Raw genomic sequence first — 18,969 nt, 5'->3', positions numbered from 1 at the left:
TCATCTAATATCTAAAAAAATTTAGATCGTGATCTAATATTTTCTTGGAAGATTTTTTAATTTGTTCAAAAGAAATTTTTTAGACAGTAGTCTAAAAGATCCATAAATTGCAAGAGAAATAGAAAGGGAATCATTTACTAAACAATTATCTCAAAAAGATATGACCGTCAAAAATTTCTGGCAATAATCAGGATAACATGAGTAGTAGTAGTAGTAGTAATAATAATAATAATAATAATAAGGGATAATTTCATATATCGCCCTTCAGATTTGACTTCTAACACTAATTTATTTTGTAGTTTCACGATATTACGCTTAATTATTTAAAAAACAATTAAAAGATGTGTAATTTATTGTTAATTTATTTTTTAAATTTAGCATGACTAATTTTTTTTAAATCATTCTATTTAATTACTTCTAAAAATTTCCTCAAAGAATTTAATTAATTATTTGAAGCTCTTTGCAAAGAATAAAGGAATTTCACATTGCTACAAACGAAATTGTAATTTAATCTCAAAAGTCTTATATACACTTCACCTTGCATCATGAAAACTATAGCAATGCAGTGCCATGGAAGCTTAATCTGGTGCGACGGTGCTTGAATATCCAGTATGCAGTTTCTCATGCTCAATATTGAGATACCGAACAATATGATTCTAACACTATTGAAAAAAAAAAAATTGAGCTTACCTCAACTTATTGAAAAAAAAAAAATAGCTCGCAAAGGGAGAATTGTTAAGAACATATAACGAGACCACAACTAATATGGGGCTTAACATGTTAAAAATATAATCTATATCTATATCTACATATAATATAAAGCTAGGCATAGATAAGGTGATGTGACACCTCTCTATGACCTCCATTCATATTTATCTTTTTTCTAAATTTTTTGATATTTTTTCCTTCTTTTCTTTCATTTATCACTCAATTTATACAGCTAAAAATATTTATTCCTCCCTTTTAAAAGTAACTGACTCGATCAGACGTGCCCTTTTCTTTCCTCAACATGGCTGGACATGTTTTAACATATTAATTATAATTTCAGTTACTAACTTTATGTCATGAGTTACAAATTTAATTTGCAAATAGTGAAGGGGTCTTCCCAATTAAACATTCAACATCATTATATACTTTGACAAACTATATGTATTGGAGTAGTGAGTATGCGTCAAAGCTAAGGTTTTTGGAATTTCGTAATCTCTTTTCGTTTATGGGTGATGCAATTTGTCCTTACGTCTAATGTCCCTCAGTATCAACATTCAGTCTCAGATGATTTAGTTTGACTCTATGGGGAAGACAAAATATGAATCAATTGCTTTTCATGATTTGGAAAACAAATATTCGATGGCAATTTGAAATTTCAACAGTAAATTTCTTGACTATATATAACATCTTTTATTAATTAATTGATATAAAGTTCTTTACCTTTTGATGTCTCCAGGCGAAGTATTTCCGAAAGTAAAAGCAAGGGAAGGAAGCCAATGTATACATGGATGTTGCTTCAAAAATATGCATGTAGCCTTTATTAGTTATGTGAGTCAATTACTTTAAAAGCCTAGATTAAGAATGTAAAGTTAATTTGTAGTTTTCATAAATCATTTTAATTTACACAAAGGTTGTTTATTGATATATCGAATTGCAGCTTTCAAGTTCTTCATTTTTCTTTTAACTGATTAAAGTTCTCTAGCTTTTCATAAATCATCATTATTGTCGTCTAGGGGATCGAGTCCTTCGAGCTTATTACTTGAATGCAGAAAGTTGGTTAGAATAAAAATAATTTGATAAAGTTGTTGTCTTTTACAATCCATTTTTTCTCGTGAGAGAAATTTATGTTCTTCTCTGAACCTGATTCATTGTTTATTATTTTTGTCATTTATCAAGGGATAAATCTTTGGAGCATATAAATGTGTCAAACATTTAGGCTCCTAAATGTAAGTTGTTTAGCTTTTAAACTATGCAATGCTCCTTAGTGAAGTTCAGATGCAATTTTTTGGGTTTTATTTTCCATCCTTTAAATTAATTAATATACAAGTTATAAATGTTTACAATATTATTTTTGTATGCATATTCATAATAATGTTCTTTTTCACTAAATGTTAAAAAGGGATTAAATACAATATTATTTTTGTATGCATATTCATAATAATGTTCTTTTTCACTAAATTTTAAAAAGGGATTAAATATTTGTAAAATTTTCAGATTTCTTTGTAAATTTGCTAGAGTTACTTAAAATAGAAGTAAGTTTTTCCTCTAACAATAGCTTCTTTTTCATGAATTCTTGAAACCCTAATTAGTTTATTAGCCAAATGAAAAGTGGAGATGCAGGGGATCGAACCCTGTACCTCTTGCATGCAAAGCGAGCGCTCTACCATTTGAGCTACATCCCCAACTGCTATTTTATTGTTATCATGCTTTAAATATTCGATATTACCCGACCCATAAAAATCTCCAGTGAGTTCACACAAAACCAAAGTAAAAGGAAAATACTAATTTGCATATGACGTTAAAAAAAAAAGAAACTCCGTACAGATCAATATTACGTACAGAATATGTTGAACTAAGTAACATTTTCAATACCTTAAAAACTTTATAGTAGTGTATATACACACTTACACTACGACATCCAAATACTTCCACATAAAAATGACTTTATTTATCTTCAACATAAGAGTAATTTCATATACCAAGCAATAGTTAATTAGCTCCCTGGAGAATACACTACACACTTACACTACGACATCCAAATACTTCCACATAAAAATGACTTTATTTATCTCCAACATAAGAGTAATTTCATACACCAAGCAATAGTTAATTAGCTCCCTGGGGCATCACCAGCAAGCTTGAATTCTTGAACTTCCTTGAACTTCTCCCATTCCTTCACCCAAATCATGGTTTCATATGTTTTCTTCTTTCCACCATCAATTGCCTCAAGTGTTATATAGTACATCATTCCACTAACTACTTGTTGCTTCACACTCAAAACCTTTACAAACTCCAAACGAGCATTCTGAAATACAGAGCACATGTTGTTCAAAATGAAAGAATTATAGGTCATGAATACTTAATAAACTAATTCTTAATAATGCATTTGAAGAAGGGACGGAGTTAGCATGCGAAGTTTAGTTCGTTAGAACTCAGTAACTCAAAATGCATAAAGTTTAAATGTTGAATTCATCTCTACTTTGAAGACATCAAAAAGAAAACATTTCAGATTATCTACCTAAAATTTAAAAAAGCTTGAAGTTTGTGCATTTGCAAAGCTGATTACAATTGAATACTATAAATTTATATGCAAACCACTTTTTTATCCCCGCATGTATGATTAACACAGTTCAACAATAACAACAACATACCAGTGAAATCCCACAATGTGGGTCTGGGGAGGGTAAAGTGTACGCAGACCTTACCCCTGTCTCGGAAGATAGGGAGGTTGTTTCCGGAAGACCCTCAGCTCAAGAGAATGCATAAGAAACAGTCAGATAAGCACAAGTAGTTCATAGCAAAATGAAAATGAAACTAAAGAAAGCGAATAAGTCACGATAGAGCAGTCTTATAAAAGAAAGCAGTAGCTATCAGAGATAAATAAGATAATTGAAGTACAAGTAACAATACATAGTAGCAAGCACCAAATGACAATAGACTACATATCAAAACTGCGACTATCTACTAACCTTCTACCCTAATCTGAGTCCTCCATAACCTCCTATCTAAGGTCATGTTCTCGATAAGCTGAAATTGGATTATGTCCTGTCTAAGCACCTCTCTCCAATCTAAGGTCATGACTAACCCAATTCATTTTTCAATATTCAAGCATAGTAGAGTTTTCTTAGTGTAAAGAGTTTAAAATGTTATGAGGCTACATGTTACTTTCTTATACAATTTCTTAATACAAAAGTTCTTTGTTCGTTGAATGATTAATTATGTTACTTACAAGAGTAGTACTTTGTAAGTTGCTCTTCAGCGTATGGCTTATTTGGTTGGTCTAACAAATAGAGTTGTGCCAGAGCTAATCCAACATAATCTTATTTTTAGTAGCAACATGGGATGTAATGAGTTTAAGTTCCGTTGGATCCAGAATTAATTTTAAGTGTGGAGTGGAGTTCAAGATTCTACCGATAACCGATTTTATTTATTGGGTTTGAAATCTATTATTATACTTGTTCAGTGAATTTTTTAACATATATAAAGGGTTTGAGCCAAAGTTGTTGAACTTATCAAATCTCGTAAGTCATACTCTACCTCCGCCCATACCTATAGGCTACGACCAGGGGCGGATCCACCCTTTAGGGTGGGGGTGGCTAGATTGATAATTTTTTTATATACCCATGTTGCAATTTGCTTAAACTAGGTTAAATATTTAATCATGCCACCCTCAGTTGCAAATTAGATAAAGGTGTCATGGTTGGTAGACACAAGTTTGAACATTTTTCGACTCCCATCTTTCTTTGTGCTTTTTAGTTCTTTTGTACCAGTAATTCCTTTTTCGGCTCTCCCAATTTTCTATTTATCTTTTTATTATTTATGTTGCCTTTCCTCTATTCTATTGTTTTATCTGTGATATCTGGCGAGAACACACAAATAGAAACTTCAAAATCCCTTAAATTAAGCATTTATCTTAATCTCAAATATGTGAGTATTTAATCGAAAAACGTGGGTCTCAATGGGAATTTTGGATTGAGATCAATTTTTTTTATTTTTTTTTGTAATTTCTTTTGTTTATTACTCCCTCCGTCCATGTTTAATTATCTATATTTAACTCGAGACACTCTTAATAAACGATAAATAAAATGAGAAATAAATTGGAGTACTTAATAATAAGGGTAAAATAGGTATAAAAAAGTAAATTATGTCTTGATTTTTCAAACTATACAATTTACAAGTAAAAGTTGTCATATATTTTTAGTATAGTGGATAAATAAAAATGGACGGAGGGAGTGTATTATAAAAATTTGTGTTATTCTATAATGGTTAAATTCAATTTAAATCAGTTTACTACTTAAATTATGATGGAAATTTCATAAGCATTGCTTAGAAAAAATATGAAATTTATGATTTATTTTTGAGAGCTTGTAGTTTATCTAATTCTACATTTACTTATGGGGTGTAATTACCTATTGAAGAGTTTTTCTATTATTTTTCTTATTTTTTTTGGTGTTATTCCGTTATTGAAAATGTTATTTTACTTGTGCAAGTTCAACTTTTAATATACATAAAAGATGCGAGTTCCTTGGTGAAAATGTTGATTTTATCTTATTGTCAATGGGTGTGATTCCTTATTTAAGATGCTAATTATGTTAGTTTCTTGATTTTTGAAATTTAATTTTCATATTTGTAAATAAAAAGACTTATTAAGTGGACTCGAATATACTAAAAAGAGATGGATCTGATCCAAATACACGTTCCTAACATTGTGACACCCGTCACCTTCAAATCCTATATCCGCCTCTTGCTACGACATCAAGTAACTCTTAAAAACAAGCTAATATAGTTGTGCAATAATTTGTGATAGCCAGTTAAGTCGAACCTTTACACTGCTAATATGTATAACTTAAACCCGTGATCATACCAGAGCATATGCTGTTAAAGAAGAAAAAAAGGAAGAGTGCAAAATGAACACAATCAAACAACATAAAAACTGTAGAAACAGTGGTATCATTAATTATTAAGGCCAACATCATCGGACTATTATTTAAAAACACAATCAAACAACATTAAAAAACAAGAACAAACAAAATCAAATCCACAAACAGGAAAATCCATCAAATCTCTAACTTTTAGAAGAATAAATAAATAAATAGTAACCTGTTTCTGATTAAAATCCTGGACAGCAAAACGAGCAAGATCTTGGTACTTAACGCTGTTTTCGGATCCTGCAGGAACATCGGTAATACCTCCTATGTTTGCCATCGCTGCGAATAATTAATTTATTGGGCTGTAAGAAGAAGAAATTAGTACAGTAATATTTTTTGTAATGAGAAAATGGCTATAAGTCTACATTGGTTTTTATAGAGAAAAAAGGGGAAGATGACGACGAGAAACAAAATGAAACAGGCAAAATCTAGCACGTTATAAATATTTTAATATGACAGATTTAGACTTTGACGTTTCAGTGCCGTAGTTAAATGATCAATACTTGCCTGTGGTGGTTGAAAAAAAAAAACATACTTGCCTAAGAGACGGATTTAGGATTTGAAGGTTGTGGCGCTAGTTAGGGCTGCTTACTGGCCTGCTCGGTTCGGTTAGATTTTATTTGTTTTCGGTTCGATTTATCGGTTATTAGTTTCTACACAAGCTAAACCGATAACCGAACGAATAAGATATTTGTTGTCGATCATCAGTTATTCGGTTAGCGGATAAAAAAATATCTTCTAGGGGCCAACGGTCTGGTTTAACTAATAGCTCAATATTGATAAACCAATAGCATTCGTTACGGTTCATTTATCGGTTAAACCAAAATTTGCACTCTTATTCTCCTTGATCTCAAATTAATATACAATAATAATCGAATAAAAGAATGAGTATCGATATTTATTATATATTTAAAAAATTACAAATCACTCAAACACGACATATATATAGAGAGAGAGAGAAAATTAAGAAGAAATGTATTACAATATAAGAGAAAACCTAAAAAAAAAAATGAGGAAGAAGAATGAAAGGACCTAATACAAAATGGAAGAACCAACAACATTGTTTTAGAACTCGAAGCTTTCTCACTTTTCATTATTTTTTTATTTCAAAATTGATTTGCAGAAGTGAGATTGGGCAAAAGTAATACTTCCAGCAAATTTTAAATTTGTTGTGGTCTCATTTTATTTTGACTGTTGTGATTTTTAAAAGGAAAAAAAGAAATAAAGTAAGGCTGTGATTTTGTGTAAAACAAAAAATAGTGTGAAGTTTATCAAAAAATGGCCAGAGATATCGATCCCTGGTCCCCAGGAGTTTTATAAAAAAAAAAAAAAAAAAACGTGGCCCGGAGAATAGATCGCTAGTCCAAGGAGGTGGGATGAAACTTTGCTGATTCCCTTTATCCATGAAGCCATCTGCATGACTGTGTATTACGTTACAATATCAAATTATCTTACAGTTAAAAGGTTTCCCATTATAAATTACAACGTTTGGGTGAGAGTTATGATTCCCCGGAACCCACACAAGGCACGGTAGATCCGCCCCTGCTTGCCCGTGGTGGAATACATGTGTAACTGAGCTAGGATGCGAAGACTATAAGTTCGAAAATATTGCCTTTTAAATTAGTAGGTTATATTTTATTAAATGGATTTTTAAAGATATATATAAAATTTGAATCAAAATTACTGCGTTCAATCGAAAACATATCTTAAACACTAGCTTCGCCTTGGATGTATGTGATTCCTTCGCTTTTAATCAATAATTTTAAATTTAAGCCCGGAATAAAGTCAGTTTGGTAGGGATTAGTTTCCCATTCAGTGAAGCATATATAACGTGAACTCAAGGTAATCAAACAAGTAACCGGATTAGTAGGACATCATTATGGGTATCGGACACGACATAGAAAACAAAAAAAAAATGAATATTGGATGATGGTACGAGAAAAGGAAGGAGTGGTAGTTGTAGTACAGTCGGTACATTTATTTAGTAGTAGTTGTAGTATAGTCGGCACATTTATTAGTAATAGTTGTAGTACAGTCGGTACATTTATTTATGTGTAAGACTAGGTACATATTGATTATTACTGGACATCCTTTGCTTCGTGCCTCTCCCATCACTAAAAGGAAGGGTGATAAACGTGTGTGATAACTGGAAAATATTTAAGAGCATTCGTTTTCTCAAATTTGGATGGATGCGGAGAAAATTAAGGAAGAGAATATACTCCCTTTTGTCACAATTATTATGAAGCTACTACTACAAATGAACATTTTATGTCAATCTCCTAACGTTGATGCTAGTTGTTGTTACACTAATTTAGAAATGATTTAGCCTTTATTCATGTCCACTTTTGTACTACTAGGTTTAAAAATTAATTATAACTTTTGATTGCAAACACGTAAAGATAACTTAGAAAAGATGGTAAACGACCTTTAGCATTAATATGGATGTCAATGTGTATAAGTTAAAGGGAGCTACACAAATTACCCATCAATCCCAAACTAATTACGTCTCTTTACCCCTTTGGAATGTAATTATAATTTTACCCATTCGGCTGAAAATAAATACCCGATCTACCCACATCCATTCCTTAGCAAAGCCTGATTTATGGGGCGAAACCTTTCTCTTTTCCTTTCCTCCTCTTCTGGAGCACTACTTATCCCAAACAAACCAAGGCTCTGTTAGGATTTGAATCTCAAATCTGACCTTTGTAAGTAGGTTCCCAGGAAAGATTGGAGGGTCACAGCTGGACCACTTAAATACCAACCTCTTTAGACAGAACCTACTTACGCCGTGATGTAAGCGAAGAATAAATAAATAACACACACAGATTTATAGTGGTTCACCTTCAACGTGAGAGCTACGTCCACGTTGCTGCTGCAGATCTTATTAAAGAAGAAATATTACAAGTGTTTACAACACTCAACCTCACAACCCCAATCCCACTTTCACTCAAGAATTTTTTACTAAAAATTCTCTCAAAAGCCTTCTCTTACTTAGGTCTTTCACTAAGAGTATTTTTCTTAGATTTTTCTTTCTCTTTGGGATGTGTTGTCTTCTTCAATTTTTGGTGGTATTTCCAAATGAAGCTTAGAGCTCTATTTATAAGCTTCAAATAACGCGCGAACAGTAACACGCGTGAACAGTAAACCGCGTATTTATATGCGTAAACAGTAACACGCGTGAAACTTTATCTTACGCAGTGAACTGGGGCAAATTTGCTAAAGAGGAATACCAAACTCACAAGCAAAGGTCACGAATCTACTCTCGAACTCAATTCCGCCTATGTCCATAAACACGTGAGACGTAGGTTAATTTCTCTTTCACATCCTCCGCTAAAATTCTACTAAATCTACTCTTTTCACAACCTCATATTCCTTTCTACACCCCTAGTGTCTCCATAACTCAACACTGGGGCATCTTTGAAGAATTTATATCGTGCCTAGTAGAGTCCTACTTAAAGGTGTGTCGCGCGCCACATTTATAATTAGGAGGCTATAAACATATGTTCCATTCTTGAACGTTCTCATCACTTGTCTACAACCCTTGCAAAGTTATAAATTTATAAATAACATTCTCTCAACAGGTTCGACCATAATTCCTTATACCCTCATAATATTTTCCACCAGTTCTCTGAAACCGTATTTCCTTACAAATTCATATGTTGTTGGTCGAACAAAATTGGCTACTACGTCAACTTCTTCGCCCAAAAACTCTTACATCGTCTCCGGTCGAAGAGGGGCATCTGTTGACACCCAATTTTGTCCCTCCCCTATTTAATTTACCTGGGTTTCTAAATTTACTGACAAGCTAAATATTTTATTTTCACTACTATTATTTTCGCTACTTTTATTTTTTTAACATTATAAGTATTACTTTATCACAGATTTTAAACGGTTAGTCATCGTTTCCTTTTTTCGGGTTTGGAATCGTTAAATTAATTACAAGACAACACTTTGCAAAATATTTATTTTTTCTACATATTAATTATTTACATAATATATATTATACCAGTTATTAAACTAGAAGCCCAAAAAATAATTTAAATAGAGAAGGAAGGACCAACAATTTTTAGCTAAATTAATGACTTTAAAATACAATATTATTTCCCTACCCAAATAATTAGCCCACATCTTTAATACTCAACCCACATTATCAGCCCATATTTAAATTAATGGACCAGCCCAAACGGACCAGCCCATTACCCACGTTTTCAACAGATCCAGCCCAACCACACTCACCCGACCCGGCCCACCATTTCCCCTTCCCCTTTAACCTAATTCCCTTCCCCCTTTCTTTTTCCTCTTCTTCTTTCTTCCGCCTTCCCTCATCTCTTTCTCTCTTTTCTTTTTCCTTTTTTTTTCTCATCGTCGCCGCTCCTTGATTCCCTCCCTTTTTCACTCACTCCTCTCTCTTTCTCCTTTCCGCCGCACCCCCACATACGCTCCCCTCCACTCACTTTTGTCCCCCACTCCTCCGTCTCTCTCGCACTCTCCTCTCTTTTATTAAACCAAACGAAGCCCTATAAATGGAGGGGGGACGAAGGAGAAGAGGGGGAGAAGAAACAAGATCAAAACATATCAGAAAAAATGAACTGAGAGAAATCAACAAGAAAACAGATCGAAAAAAAAAAGGGTATTTTTTGGAGAAATCGCTTTAAGGGATTTTGAGATTTTTGGGAATTGATTCAGTACTTTGAGGAGAGGGATTCAGTATTTTTGAGGGGAGGGGATTCAACATTTGGGGGGATTCCATTACTTTAGAAATTCAAATCTGCTTCACTTTAAGTTTGTTTCGAGCCATTTTATCTACGTTTTTTGGGATTACTAAAAAATCAAACCGAACTTCCTTTTTAAAAAAAGAGTGTTCGGATCTGTCGATTTTTTTTCGACTTTGAAAGACTTTTTTTTTCTCGAGTTCGAATTCATCGCATTCAAGTGTAGATTCGAGACCTCGACGATCCCCACTTCACTGCACACAAAAGAGGTAAACTTTGACACATTTATCGCTTATTGTCTTTAATTTCTGTTTGGGTTAAGAATTTAAGTTATTCTGTCGTCTTGAGTAGTTATATATTTTCTTTATTATTGTATCGCTTGTTTGATGCCTGGATGCTGTTAGAATAAGATGTTGATTACTAAAAATGAATTTGAAAGAAGTACATTGTAGTTTTGGATGATTAGACCGAACTCTCAGGGTTTAGAACCTAATCAATGATGAATATACATAGGATATACAGTGGGCTATCAAGGTAGGAAGAAGATATATCTTCGATATACATCTGATATACCCATCATGATGTGTATATCTTAGGTATATTGTGTATGTGATTAGAACGGATTGACACTGAACCATCCTCATAATTGTCTTTCGTAAGTTTAGGTTTTTTTGTTTGGTTAATGCTTATATGAAACAGTGGCAGTGATATTGTTACTATGAGTTTCAAGTGGAGTGTTTAATGTGACCAAATCTAGTTTGGTTTAGTTTGATTTCAATTCTGTCAGTATTTAGGTATTCATATGAGTTCGTGCGTGGATGATTTTGTCCATAATGTTTGGTTTCTGATTCAGTATGTTCATAATTGTTAGTCCTGTCCAGATTAGTTTAACCACCTGCTAATTCTCAGTTAAAATGATTTTGTGCTTAGAATCAGTGTGTTCTTCAATCAAACTCATCTTAACTAAATTCATATGGTTTGACAGTTATGTTTATGTGTGTTAATCGCTTTATGGTTCACCCTACTGTGTTATATCTTTATCTCTGTGAATCTGCGTATGTCGGTTTTTTCCCTGTAAAATTTGGATGATCCGAGACTATGTTATTGCTCCGTATGTTTAACTCTTAATCGAAATCAGAAGCGTCAAAGAAATAACCAGTCCCTATTTACTTAAATGTTTTGTTCAATTGCTGGTATCTCATAGGTTTAAATTGAATAATCTTACTTGAACCTCTCAACCATGGTAATTGTTTATTTCTCGAACTCGCATGCACCAGTGGAGTTCTGAGGTTGCCTTAAATAACCGAAAGTTTAAATTCAGTCTTGGCTGTTTGTGTTTTAAGTGTCCATTGAAATATTAGTTGGTCGTCATGACTTGAGTATGGGATTAAGATGTCAGTTTGTGGTTTTATTTGGTCTGCCTAGTAACACCTTGGATCTGTGGTAGTATGCATTATTAGTTTCCTATTCTTCATGGCATAGCACTTTTTTTTTTAAAATTCGATTACGATAGTTCTCCTCTGTGCTTGTTAAGCTTATTAAGGAAATCTTGCATGTACAACTGTTTTGCTGTCTTTAAGGTTCTGAATATCGTGTGTATCATTCGAGTTCTGTCTCTTAATCGCTTCTATGAACTTCCTAAATGTGTCGTGATATGATAGAGCTTCCTTATATCATGAAATATCAGCATTGTGCATTATTCATTGTCTCGAATTCTGCCAAGTGATCTTTTCCATTTCGATTTAAATCATCAGTACATTGTGAACAGATCTGTTTTGAACTTTATCAAGGTCACTTTGGGCCTGGCCAACCTTCTAACGGAGGACTTTGTAATACTCAGTGTTTAGCCTATACATTTCTGATTTGTGATAATCATGTTTCAAATGAGACCAGATTTGTTACTAATAAGTAAAGTTATAACATATGCTTTAATTAAACATCTGAAGGTTTTTCTTTAGGTTTGCTGTAACTTCCTGTGTCTGCTTGGAAATTTAATGTCATGTGTGTTTTATCTTTGCTATTCACTGCTCATTTCCTAATCGTTTGTTTGTTTTTTTTTTTTTTTTTATCTTTGCTATTCACTGCTCATTTCCTAATCGTTTTTTTTTTCTTTCTTTCTTTTTTTTATGCACGACATCCCGCATACGAGTCCAAGCGACTCGTCATTTTCTCCCGCATTTTGGGCGTTGGGCCAAAATCCCAACACAGCTCCTCTCTGGTCAGCCCCTCGCAGCAGCCGAACGGAAAATAACATATGGGCCAAAGCCCAACAGACAGAGACAGCCCGTAGCAATATATGAACAAAATCTGCTGGGCCGAAGCCCAACAGTAGCGGATAACAGTATTTCTTAATGGGCTGAGCCCATTTACATCATACCAATTCCTATATTTTTATTTTTTATGTGCATTTGATGAGTATTGTATGACTAACATTTTTTCTCATTTGTTAGTTTAGACAAACTTTAGTAATATTCAGGGTTTAGTTTAGTTATGGGTAGTTAATTCCACAAATTACGTTCACTTCTATAATACTTATTCGAATAATGGATTTTCAAATAATATGACTATATGTTTTTTTAAGTTAAGTGAATCATATTTTATTCTTACTATCTCATGAACTTCAAAACATCGTTAAATAGGAGTTCAATCATATTTTATAAACATTTACAAGATTTATCCAATTATACATATTTTTTAGCCGAAATTGTTTAAATAAAGAGTGATAAAAAAAAGATAGAAAGAAACTTACGGGTTTTTCATCGTATTTAAGAACATAAGTCTAGGCATTTCTATACCACCATATTCATATAACATCATTTCATCTAAAGATAACATTTAACAAATCATCTTTTAAAAGGCTATTATTCATAGGCAAATCATCTTATTTTTTACAAATCTTATTTTTTCGAATAACATTATTATATTTCTCATTTAAGGCCTTAGCAATATTTTGAGTCTCAATTAACATTTAGAAACTCTTTACGCAAATTATTATGTTTTCCATAAATATTATTTTAAACAACACTATTATACTTTCATTTAAAATTTTAACAACATTTATAAGTCATATTTCAAAATAGCATTAAAGTACTCTTTTATACAAATTATTATTTTCTACAAATTCTATTTTAATAGTATCCTTACATGTCCATCCATAACTTTAGTCATACTTACAAAGTTACTTTCTTTTTCCTATAATACTATATTTACACTTAGCCTAATTAATTATAAGTCCGGTCGGTTAACCATTATTAATGGGTCTTAAAGGATGCCTAATACCTTCCCTTTAGACTAATTGAACCCTTACCTAGAATCTTAAGTTTCGCAGACCTTAAACAGAGTTAACTTTAAATATAACTTTAATAAACTTTAGGTGTCCTAATTCACCGTAAATAATTAGGTGGCGACTCCTTAACAACAAACACGAAAAACAGGAATCTCCAATACATCATACTTCTAAATTTAACTCTCACGGGTTAAAATGGGGTGTGACATGGAGCATATAAATGTGTTAAACATTTAGGCTCCTAAATGTAAGTTGTTTAGCTTTTAAACTATGCAATGCTGTTTAGTGAAGTTCAGATGCAATTCTTTTGGTTTTATTTTCCATCCTTTAAATTAATTAATATACAAGTTATAGATGTTTACAATATTATTTTTGTATGCATATTCATAATAATGTTCGTTTTCACTAAATTTTAAAAAGGGATTAAATATCTGTAAAATTTTCAAATTTCTTTGTAAATTTACTATAGTTACTTAAAATAGAAGTAAGCTTTTCCTCCAACAACTTATGCATAGGGGTGTTCATGGTTCGGTTTGGGTCGGTTATTGGTAAAAATCATAACCAAACCAATTTAGTCGGTTTTTAAATGTCTAAAACCATAACCAAACCAAGTAAAATAATAACCACCGGTTTGGTTATTGTCGGTTTGGTTCGGTTTTTCGGTTTATGACTAGCCGTGACAATTCAAATATTCTCTCTCTACATTCTTCAAATTTCTTATGAAGCTTTTTTTTCCTCATAGCCCACAAGGGTGAACTTTGCTGCATATTGAGGGAAAGACACGCTGTTGGCAAATCAGGTGGACCAAACTTGCAACGCAGTTTAGATTCAAAAGAACAAGTCAAACAGAGGTTTCAAAATACAAACAACTCTTATGCTTACGACTTATTAGAGTTGGGCTTGGATTGTAGGACATATTCTTTTAAGACATGGGCCTTAAAAATAAGTAGACCAAAATTAAATTAATAATTAAAAGGTATAAAATATCTTTAATTATTTATGAAAAGCTAATATTATACATATAAATAATTATAAATTTTATGTATATAATTATCGGTTTGGTTCGGTTATTTTTTACTATAACCATAACCAAACCAAATATTATTGGTTTTTCAAATTTAAAACCAAACCAAACCAAACCAAACTAAACCAAATGTCAGTTATTTTATTCGGTTTTGGTTAAATTTTCGGTTTGGTTTTGGTTTTAACCAAAACTGTGAACAGCCCTACTTATGCATTGTATAATGTGGACATAGCTTCTTTTTCATCGGGATGAATTCTTGTAACCCTAATTAGTTTATTAGGTGGAGATGCAGGGGATCGAACCCTGTACCACTCGCATGCAGAGCGAGCGCTCTACCATTTGAGCTACATACCCAACTGCCATTTTATTGTTATCATACTTTAAATATTCGATACTACCCGACCCATAAAAAACTCCAGTGAGTTCACACAAAACCAAAGTAAAAGGAAAATACTAATTTGCATATGGCGTTAATTAAAAAATCCCGTACAGATCAATATTACGTACAGAATATGTTGAACTAAGTAACAATTTCAATACCTTAAAAACTTTATAGTAGTGTATATACGCACTTACACTACGACATCCAAATACTTCCACATAAAAATGACTTTATTTATCTCCAACATAAGAGTAATGTCATACACCAAGCAATAGTTAATTAACTCCCTGGGGAATACACTACACACTTACACTACGACATCCAAATACTTCCACATAAAAATGACTTTATTTATCTCCAACATAAGAGTAATTTCATATACCAATCAATAGTTAATTAGCTCCCTGGGGCATCACCAACAAGCTTGAATTCTTGAACTTCCTTGAACTTCTCCCATTCCTTCTCCCAAATCTTGGTTTCATATGTTTTCTTCTTTCCACCATCAATTGCCTCGAGTGTTATATAGTACATCATTCCTGCAACTTCTTGTTGCTTCACACCCAAAACCTTCACAAACTCCAAAAGAGCATTCTGAAATACAGAGCACATGTTGTTCAAAATGAAAGAATTATAAGTCATGAATACTTAATAAACTAATTCTTAATAATGCATTTGAAGAAGGGACGAAGTACAGTTCGTTAGAACTCAGTAACTCAAAATGCATAAAGTTTAAATGTTGAATTCATCTCTACTTTGAAGACATCAAAAAGAAAACATTTCAGATTATCTACCTAAAATTTAAAAAAGCTTGAAGTTTGTGCATTTGCAAAGCTGATTACAATTGAATACTATAAATTTATATGCAAACCACTTTTTTATCCCCACATGTATGATTAACACAGTTCAACAATAACAACAATATACCAGTGAAATCCCACAATGTGGGTCTGGGGAGGGTAAAGTGTACGCAGACCTTACCCCTGTCTCGGAAGATAGGGAGGCTGTTTCCGGAAGACCCTCAGCTCAAGAGAATACATAAGAAACAGTCAGATAAGCACAAGTAGTTCATAGCAAAATGAAAATGAAACTAAAGAAAGCGAATAAGTCACGATAGAGCAGTCTTATAAAAGAAAGCAGTAGCTATCAGAGATAAATAAGATAATTGAAGTACAAGTAACAATACATAGTAGCAAGCATCAAATGACAATAGACTACATATCAAAACTGCGACTATCTACTAACCTTCTACCCTAATCTGAGTCCTCCATAACCTCCTATCTAAGGTCATGTCCTCGATAAGCTGAAATTGGATTATGTCCTGTCTAAGCACCTCTCTCCAATCTAAGGTCATGACTAACCCAATTCATTTTTCAATATTCAAGCATAGTAGAGTTTTCTTAGTGTAAAGAGTTTAAAATGTTATCAGGCTACATGTTACTTTCTTATACAATTTCTTAATACAAAAGTTCTTTGTTCGTTGAATGATTAATTATGTTACTTACAAGAGTAGTACTTTGTAAGTTGCTCTTCAGCGTATGGCTTATTTGGTTGGTCTAACAAATAGAGTTGTGCCAGAGCTAATCCAACATAATCTTATTTTTAGTAGCAACATGGGATGTAATGAGTTTAAGTTCCGTTGGATCCAGAATTAATTTTAAGTGTGGAGTGGAGTTCAAGATTCTACCGATAACCGATTTTATTTATTGGGTTTGAAATCTATTATTATACTTGTTCAGTGAATTTTTTAACATATATAAAGGGTTTGAGCCAAAGTTGTTGAACTTATCAAATCTCGTAAGTCATACTCTACCTCCGCCCTTACCTATAGGCTACGACCAGGGGCGGATCCACCCTTTAGGGTGGGGGTGGCTAGATTGATAATTTTTTTATATACCCATGTTGCAATTTGCTTAAACTAGGTTAAATATTTAATCATGCCACCCTCAGTTGCAAATTAGATAAAGGTGTCATGGTTGGTAGACACAAGTTTGAACATTTTTCGACTCCCATCTTTCTTTGTGCTTTTTAGTTCTTTTGTACCAGTAATTCCTTTTTCGGCTCTCCCAATTTTCTATTTATCTTTTTATTATTTATGTTGCCTTTCCTCTATTCTATTGTTTTATCTGTGATATCTGGCGAGAACACACAAATAGAAACTTCAAAATCCCTTAAATTAAGCATTTATCTTAATCTCAAATATGTGAGTATTTAATCGAAAAACGTGGGTTTCAATGGGAATTTTGGATTGAGATCAATTTTTTTTTTTTTTTTGTAATTTCTTTTGTTTATTACTCCCTCCGTCCATGTTTAATTGTCTATATTTAACTCGAGACACTCTTAATAAACAATAAATAAAATGAGAAATAAATTGGAGTACTTAATAATAAGGGTAAAATAGGTATAGAAAAGTAAATTATGTCTTGATTTTTCAAACTATACAATTTACAAGTAAAAGTTGTCATATATTTTTAGTATAGTGGATAAATAAAAATGGACGGAGGGAGTGTATTATAAAAATTTGTGTTATTCTATAATGGTTAAATTCAATTTAAATCAGTTTACTACTTAAATTATGATGGAAATTTCGTAAGCATTGCTTAGAAAAAATATGAAATTTATGATTTATTTTTGAGAGCTTGTAGTTTATCTAATTCTACATTTACTTATGGGGTGTAATTACCTATTGAAGAGTTTTTCTATTATTTTTCTTATTTTTTTTGGTGTTATTCCCTTATTGAAAATGTTACGACACCCGTCACCTTCAAATCCTATATCCGCCTCTTGCTACGACATCAAGTAACTCTTAAAAACAAGCTAATATAGTTGTGCAATAATTTGTGATAGCCAGTTAAGTCGAACCTTTACACTGCTAATATGTATAACTTAAACCCGTGATCATACCAGAGCATATGCTGTTAAAGAAGAAAAAAAGGAAGAGTGCAAAATGAACACAATCAAACAACATAAAAACTGTAGAAACAGTGGTATCATTAATTATTAAGGCCAACATCATCGGACTATTAGTTAAAAACACAATCAAACAACATTAAAAAAACAAGAACAAACAAAATCAAATCCACAAACAGGAAAATCCATCAAATCTCTAACTTTTAGAAGAATAAATAAATAAATAGTAACCTGTTTCTGATTAAAATCCTGGACAGCAAAACGAGCAAGATCTTGGTACTTAACGCTGTTTTCGGATCCTGCAGGAACATCGGTAATACCTCCTATGTTTGCCATCGCTGCGAATAATTAATTTATTGGGCTGTAAGAAGAAGAAATTAGTACAGTAATATTTTTCGTAATGAGAAAATGGCTATAAGTCTACATTGGTTTTTATAGAGAAAAAAGGGGAAGATAACGACGAGAAACAAAATGAAACAGGCAAAATCTAGCACGTTATAAATATTTTAATTTGACAGATTTAGACTTTGACGTTTCAGTGCCGTAGTTAAATGATCAATACTTGCCTGTGGTGGTTGAAAAAAAAAACATACTTGCCTAAGAGACGGATCTAGGATTTGAAGGTTGTGGCGCTAGTTAGGGCTGCTTACTGGCCTGCTCGGTTCGGTTAGATTTTATTTGTTTTCGGTTCGATTTATCGGTTATTAGTTTCTACACAAGCTAAACCGATAACCGAACGAATAAGATATTTGTTGTCGGTCATCAGTTATTCGGTTAGCGGATAAAAAAATATCTTCTAGGGGCCAACGGTCTGGTTTAACTAATAGCTCAATATTGATAAACCAATAGCATTCGTTACGGTTCATTTATCGGTTAAACCAAAATTTGCACTCTTATTCCCTTTGATCTCAAATTAATATACAATAATAATCGAATAAAAGAATGAGTATCGATATTTATTATATATTTAAAAAATTACAAATCACTCAAACACGACATATATATAGAGAGAGAGAAAATTA

At 32.5% G+C, this 18,969-nt stretch overlaps 1 protein-coding gene and 1 non-coding gene across 2 annotated transcripts in view; both read right to left on the bottom strand.

Moving 5' to 3' along the window:
• LOC132603459 (multicystatin-like) overlaps positions 1–18,393 on the bottom strand; it is a 29,123-nt gene extending 10,730 nt beyond the window's left edge. The window contains exons 1-5 of the mRNA XM_060316543.1: positions 18,179–18,393; positions 15,452–15,631; positions 13,476–13,487; positions 5,809–5,904; positions 2,834–3,013 (exon numbers count right to left, since the gene is read on the bottom strand). Of these exons, the coding sequence (XP_060172526.1) occupies positions 2,834–3,013; positions 5,809–5,904; positions 13,476–13,487; positions 15,452–15,631; positions 18,179–18,283 (573 nt within the window). The 5' untranslated portion in view covers positions 18,284–18,393. The remainder of the gene's footprint in view (positions 1–2,833; positions 3,014–5,808; positions 5,905–13,475; positions 13,488–15,451; positions 15,632–18,178) is intronic.
• On the bottom strand, positions 2,318–2,390 carry TRNAA-UGC (transfer RNA alanine (anticodon UGC)). Its single transcript has one exon. It is a non-coding gene; the product is annotated as a tRNA-Ala (tRNA).
• Positions 18,394–18,969: the final 576 nt, after the last annotated feature.

Source organism: Lycium barbarum, chromosome 1 (genome assembly GCF_019175385.1).
Source record: "Lycium barbarum isolate Lr01 chromosome 1, ASM1917538v2, whole genome shotgun sequence".
Lineage (NCBI taxonomy): Eukaryota > Viridiplantae > Streptophyta > Magnoliopsida > Solanales > Solanaceae > Lycium > Lycium barbarum.
The sequence above is the reverse complement of the archived record's forward strand: the minus strand, read 5'-3'. Positions and strand labels throughout refer to the sequence as shown.